The sequence below is a fragment of the Bidens hawaiensis genome, unplaced genomic scaffold (genome assembly GCF_021521415.1).
Source record: "Bidens hawaiensis isolate Kalapana, Puna unplaced genomic scaffold, B.hawaiensis_p1.1 tig00020037_1, whole genome shotgun sequence".
In the NCBI taxonomy this organism is placed as follows: domain Eukaryota; kingdom Viridiplantae; phylum Streptophyta; class Magnoliopsida; order Asterales; family Asteraceae; genus Bidens; species Bidens hawaiensis.
The window spans coordinates 53,733-60,464 of NW_027493049.1; the positions used below are offsets into that span (position 1 = coordinate 53,733).

Sequence of the window (6,732 nt, forward strand, 5' to 3'; positions counted from 1 at the left end):
GAAAATCCCTACATTTGTAAGCTTGGACATATTCGGCCAAAGCGTTCTTTATGATAGTCACCTCGCTCGCTCCGCTTTGTGGAGTTCGGGACTACAAAGCTTTTAGAAAAAATATATATATCAAATTATAAAAATAAAGTAATGGATTATAAAATAAATAAACTAAAATAGTTACATCTTGGACGTAACAAGCATTAAATTTTGACATTTTTTTATTCAAATCTCCCCACTTGCCAATCATTTGATCCTTGTTTCGTTCGGTTGCGCCGGGAAGTTTCGAGAAATGTTCTTTAACACGTTTCCAAAACGCTTCTTTTCTTTGTTGGTTTGAGTGTTTTTTTGATTCGGAGCAATGTAAATAAGCCTTGGTCAAGGCGACCTCCTCATCGGCCAACCAACGCCGATTACCTCTTTGATGCGGCTTCTCATCCGCGGAATTATCTTCATCCAAATTTTGCACTTTGTGACGAAAAGCACTTGCAAATTGATGCATAACCTCGTTATCGTCTAGAGGATTGACGGACATTTGAGACGGTTGAGATCCAAACGCTTGAAAAGCATTATGTGGATAATTTTGGGTAGAAAAAGGTGGAATATAAGGTCGGTTTTGATACGATTGGTCTTGGGACGATTGATAATAACGTTGTTGTTGGGAAGGTTGTTGATAGTTTTCCGACGGTTGAAAAGGTTGTGGATAATAAGGTTGTTGTTGGGAAGGTTGGTTTGTGTCGGGTTCGTCTTGTAAGCGAAATCTCGTCGGTTCGCCAAGATTTTGTCGAACCTTTGGTCGGGTTTGGGTTTTCTTTGAACCCGACCCACGTTTCTTAAAACCCTCCATTTGATATGTTAAAAATGGTGTGTGTGGTAGAAGATTTTGAGTTGGATTTGAGTTGGATTTGTGTATGTTTTGAAGGTATATTGTAGTTATTTATATAGGTAAAATATGTTTTTTTTATTTTTATTTTCCCAACCCTCAACTCAACGGTCATCTCCCACACCCCCCAACGGATATATTTCTTGGTATTCACCCATCACCACGAGTGATGGCCATCACGCAGATGACCTCCATCACGCTTGATAGACGAGCGGCGGCGGTGTGCAAAATGGCATCACGCGTGATGGAGCACCCATCACACATTCACGCGGTGCCCCGGGTACTCATATAAAATGAGAATATTAAATTGTACACAACTTCCCACGAAATCTCAACAAAAAACCGTATAAGAAAACAGTAAATACAAATACAATATTTTATGAATCACACGTTACCAATAATTCATTACATTACATTATCCAAACAAACTTCACGAACCCACCCACCGCTAACTCATGATCACCACTAACACCACCGTGACGTCGTATACCCGTACACCCCACTTCATCACTTATCTGACACGTGTCCAGCCACCTGTACATCAAAGCACAAATCCTGATCTAGTTGACACGTATCACTCTAGAGTTGCCACCGAACACCGCTCCTCTTCCTATATATTATTCCTTCGTCACCTTTTGTTATTCCATCACTACATCTTTTAGCTAAAACATAAACATTAAGTTTTTAAGATTTTATTTAAGTACGTTGTTACTGAAGAGTTGGTTAGTTTCCAAGAATGGCACAAACAGTGGGAAGAAACATGGCGGCGCCTTTATTGTTTCTTAACTTGGTGTTGTACTTCATCACTTTAGGGTTTGCTAGTTGGTGTCTTAACAGGCTTATCAACCGCCAGACCAACCACCCAAGTAAGTTAATATATATATTCATTTGTAGCTTTGATAATCGTTAAATTTGGCCTTGATAATCCTTCAATTTTTTTGGGCTGAAGTCGAGGAAAGTTTGAGTCTTTAGCCCAAAAAAAAAAAGGAAATATTAGGCTTAAAACAATTACAGTATATGTTTAAATGGCCCTAATGATTGTTAAATTTAATCGTTAATTTTCCGCGAGAAAAATTTGAGCCTTTAGCCTTAAAATAAAATAAAACAAATATTGGGCTTAAAACAATTATAATATGTGTATATGGGTTTATTTTTTTATGATTTGGGGTGTGTAAACAAATTTTTTTATATATAAATACGCTTAAATAAGTTAATGTAATTGGGTGTTTTTTAAAAAAATATATATATATAATAAATAAATTAAAAAATATTGATTTGGGTTGTGTAAACAATTTATTTGATATATAAATAAGTGTTGATATTGATGTTTTATTTGTAGGTTTTGGAGGTAACGGTGCCACGGAGTTCTTTTTGGAGTTTGCAATTTTGGCTTCGGTTCTTGGTATTGTTTCCAAGTTTGCCGGTGGTAATCATCTTAGAGCGTGGAGGAACGACAGCTTAGCGGCTGCCGGATCTTCTTCCTTGGTTGCATGGGCCGTTACTGTTCTTGCTTTCGGGTAACATTCATTTCAATAAGTGAGATTCGTTGAGAAATCAACAGGATAAAGACAGAGATAATTTAATTTTTATAAAACTTAAAAAATAATAATAGCACTTTAGTATTTTCTATGGATTTACTAGTTGAGAATTAAGCATTAAAATATATATTAAATTTAAAATAAATTATGATTGTAGTAGCACTTTTGTTTTTACTTAATTTTATATATAAGGATTTGCAATTTAAAAACTAAACAAGTGTTGTTTAAAATATATTATGCCTTGTTTCTTATATATATGAAACCCTTTTACAAAGGGTAGTTTAAAATAACTTTTGTCTTTATTTTTATATGAAACCTAGAATATTTGTTATATATATATGAAACCTTAAAAACCTAAGTATGTGCATGCTGATTATACAAGATCTAAAATAGACTTGAAAGCCATTTTTGTGTGGATTTATAATGTTATTAATAACATGCATCACCTTAGATACAGTGTTTCTTAGGCGGATTTATAAAGTTATTAATAAAACCTTAAAAACAAAATATACAAACAAAAAAGAAGTCGGAATTTAGACTGATGAAAATGATTTGCAGCTTGGCGTGTAAGGAGATAAATTTAGGAGGACACAGAGGGTGGAGACTGCGAATAGTGGAGGCGTTGATCATCATCTTGGCCGTGACAGAGCTGCTATATGTTCTGTTGGTGCATGCTGGACTGTACAGCAGCCGCTACGGGCCGGGATACCGTGACACGGACGAGTATGGAATGGGGACACATGGAGCGGACACAGGCTACAAAGGAACCGCGGCCCCTGTGGGGACCAGGGTCTGATCTGGTCATTGATGTTTCATATTGTAATTAAGGAGTTTGTGAGATCGAGATCTTTTAATGTTGTTGGATTTGGTTTTTGTTGTTTGTTTGGATTCTACTGATTTCTGAATGTACCGTTTATATATATATTCTCTGTTGCATCTTTTAACTTATTTATGTGAATCATAAATATACAACATATACTCTACATCTGTAAGTTGTTTAGTGTGAATCGTAAATATACGATATATTTATTCTATACATCTGTAAGTTAAATATTTATGTGACCTGGCCATAACTAAATGCATAATGAAACGACATATAACATTATGTTCAGAATAGCTTTAAATTTCATCTAGAGTAATGGACCCAACCATCACAAGGCTTTGATCATCACCGCAAATGATGCACCTCGAACCCGGGGCTGTACCATGGCAGAGTACTTAACTAATTTATTTATAAATATACAATTACTGTCTTTCGTCATCGTTGTCGGCTGTTGGTTTGAGCCCTAATTTTTCTTTTTTTAATTTTTTTTTTCTGCTTAATTGATGTTTAATAAATTAATATTAGATGTATGACGCAATGTTTAGTGTCGCTTTCTGTTTAATTGATGTTTGATTTTTTTAAGTTGTTTTTCAATTAGGTGCTTTGCATGAACCTAATAGTGACCAACAGTTTGTTATTCATGTTAGTTGTTTGATGAAATGCTTGGAAGGATTTTCTTTTGTCAGTTAATTCGTTCAGGAAATCACTGTTAAATTTCTGTATTGTACATTTTTTTTGTGGTTTCAGTATTGCGTAAAGCTACAAATAGTATACACTTATGGTATTTATCTATTCTATATAACACAGACGTAATTGGTTAGTTTTGATGGCCACTGAAGTATTTTATTTTTCAATCTGACTCACACATGCAAATCAATAGTTGTAAAATTTATTTATTTAGTATACATGAGGTCTCTGTGGTTTGGTATTATCTGGAGTCAAACTATGTTCATAGCAAATGCATATTGCTTTTTTATTTATTTACTTGGCCAATTGTCTGTTGTTTTTTGAGCTGCATTTCTGGTCTATTTTGTTTGTTTTCTAATGATTACTGTGGTTTTGTACAGCCTTCGATTGTTGTTTGTTCTGGAACAAGGTAGTTGGGAGCTTCGTCATCTATGGTATGTCTTATGTAGTGTCAATTTAATGCTTTTGTTTTGTTTGGATTTCTTATCGATGCATATAAACTATCCGAATATAGGTGATTATTCATAGGCAAAGTCGATGCATTACGAAGAAGACAACTTTGAGGTTGGTTCGCTGCTCTCTCTCTCATCAACACGCAAATACAGTTCAATTTTCGTGAGTCTTTTGTAATTATAGTATTATGGTTAATATGGATTCATATTTTGTAATTACATGTATTTGGAGAATATGTGTGTTGTTCATATATGTAAATTGACTTTCTCATAGCTGCAGCTCCACAGGCACTAAAATAAGGGGCTAATCATCAACAAGGTGCTGACAAAGGGGCTGCATAAGACAAAGTAAGTGTGTTTGGATTTGTTTTTCACGTCTGATTATTATATATATATTTTTTTAATTGTGAATAATAATTTTTGTTACAGGTGGTTCGTGCGATTGGTCATGATGGAACCCGACTTGAAATTTCGGGAAGTCCCTTGGGAAATTTAATAGCAAGTATGCAATTCATATTAAAATTTAAAATATTTGGATTTAATTTTTTAAGGTTGTCAAATGGTTTGTTTCAGATTGTTAGGCACCACCAGAGCAAAGACCAAACCGTGAAGAAATCCTCTCGCGGTTGATATAGTTTTTTTGATTGTAAGTAAATTTCATTCATTTTTATATTCTTAGAAATTAAGTTGATCTGTTGCAGTTGTGGGATTAACATCTGACGTTGGTTTCTGAAGAACACACTGTAATTACATACTCATATCCTTACATGTTGTGGCATTTTTGTTGGTCTCTTTTGATTAACTGGATTAGCTAGCAGCTGAAACCGGAACTTATTGATGGATGACTCCAGAGGTAATATATAAACATTTATTATAATTTTTTTTAAAGTTTTTTGGTTTAATAAGTAGGACTTTAATTTATGGATGAGCTCAGTACCGGACCTCGATCCAAAAGGACTTTAATTATTTTTTTAAAGTTTCCATGAAGCATAACAGAACGCTGCACAACCAAAGGCTCTGTCCCTGAACACCTTGGATCCAAAAGGAGCTGCAAAAAATAAACAAATATGCCTTTCAACAGGTACAAACGCAAAGCCTGCTCCACTTTAATGAACATTAGCATAGTTACCAGATTATTTTTCTCAACGTCAAAATCAAACACTATCATCTAAACAGTTTTGACTAAAAAGTCAACCCAAGTAAAAATAAAAGGCAAAAAACATCAGCTTGCATTTCAATTCGTTAAAGGGGCAGTTTGGCGATGACAAAATTTTTATTGCATCTTGATGTTAATCGTGTTGCTAATTGAGATTTTTTTCACAGATTGAAATGGGTCAAATTTGAAGATTCCAAAGCCGTTCTTAATTCTATCAATCCTTCTAATGCCCAGAATAGAGTCATAAAGCAGGTGACTTATGGGATCAACCATAATAGTTGACATCCTTAAACTTAAACTTAAAAGTCGAACACGCTTTGAGATGAATTTGTAAAAGATTAAAGCTGTCAACCAACTGCATGTGTATGGTGACAGTTTATATTAGTAAACTTTGGTGTTTGTGGATATATGGCAAAGAAACTGCATGTGTATGGTGACAGTTTATATTAGTAAACTTTGGTGTTTGTGGATTAACAAGATAAAGAATGTTATCCAGATTTAATTTATAAGTATTTTATTATTAGCATGTGAAAGGGAAACCAATTGACAAAATTTCCTTGCTGATCCTTTACATATATGCGAGCGCCTTATATGCAGCCTAGATCTAACAAACATGAAATGTATACAACGAAATACGGAAAAAGAAAGCACCTGACCCCGCAACATCGCGGCGGGTCAAACAACTAGTTACCAAATAATATTAAGAGCAGTTGTGCAATGTTTCTGTTTGTGTAAACAGTTGGTCTAAGCATGTCATTTATGAAAATTCGGACCAAAACCACAATATGATCATACCACATGGACCACCGGCGTTATTTATTCTATGCCTCATTTGTGGGTGTTTGAAATGTCGAGCATTGTGTAAGCTCTAAGTTTCGCAAAATGATCTTATAAGAGATACCCATGTGACATAATAGTCGAATTCTAAGCCGATCACAGATAGGACTTGTTCGAAAGTTGACTACTAAGATGCATCTCTCAAGAACTGTTTTAATATTAGGCAAAAAATATTTTTGAGTTTCAACGATTTAGTGGTGAGACAAAAAAACGATGTTGCTCAGAAGTGCCTATGCCTAGCTTAGATGTAGAGCAATGGACCCAACCATTGCCAGGCTTGATCATCACAGCATGTGCACCAGCCGGGAATCGAACCCGGGTCTGTACCGTGGCAGGGTACTATTCTACCACTAGACAACTGGTGC

General features: G+C 35.0%; 1 protein-coding gene and 1 non-coding gene across 2 annotated transcripts; one reads left to right on the forward strand and one right to left on the reverse strand.

The window, feature by feature from the left end:
- The first annotated feature begins 1,562 nt into the window (after positions 1–1,562).
- On the forward strand, positions 1,563–3,388 carry LOC143559777 (membrane protein PM19L-like). The gene is made up of 3 exons (XM_077048250.1): positions 1,563–1,740; positions 2,214–2,391; positions 2,971–3,388. The coding sequence occupies exons 1-3, from the start codon at positions 1,611–1,613 to the stop codon at positions 3,206–3,208; spliced, it is 546 nt and encodes a 181-aa protein (XP_076904365.1). The 5' UTR covers positions 1,563–1,610; the 3' UTR covers positions 3,209–3,388.
- Positions 3,389–6,661: 3,273 nt separating this feature from the next.
- On the reverse strand, positions 6,662–6,732 carry TRNAG-GCC (transfer RNA glycine (anticodon GCC)). The gene has a single exon. It is a non-coding gene; the product is annotated as a tRNA-Gly (tRNA).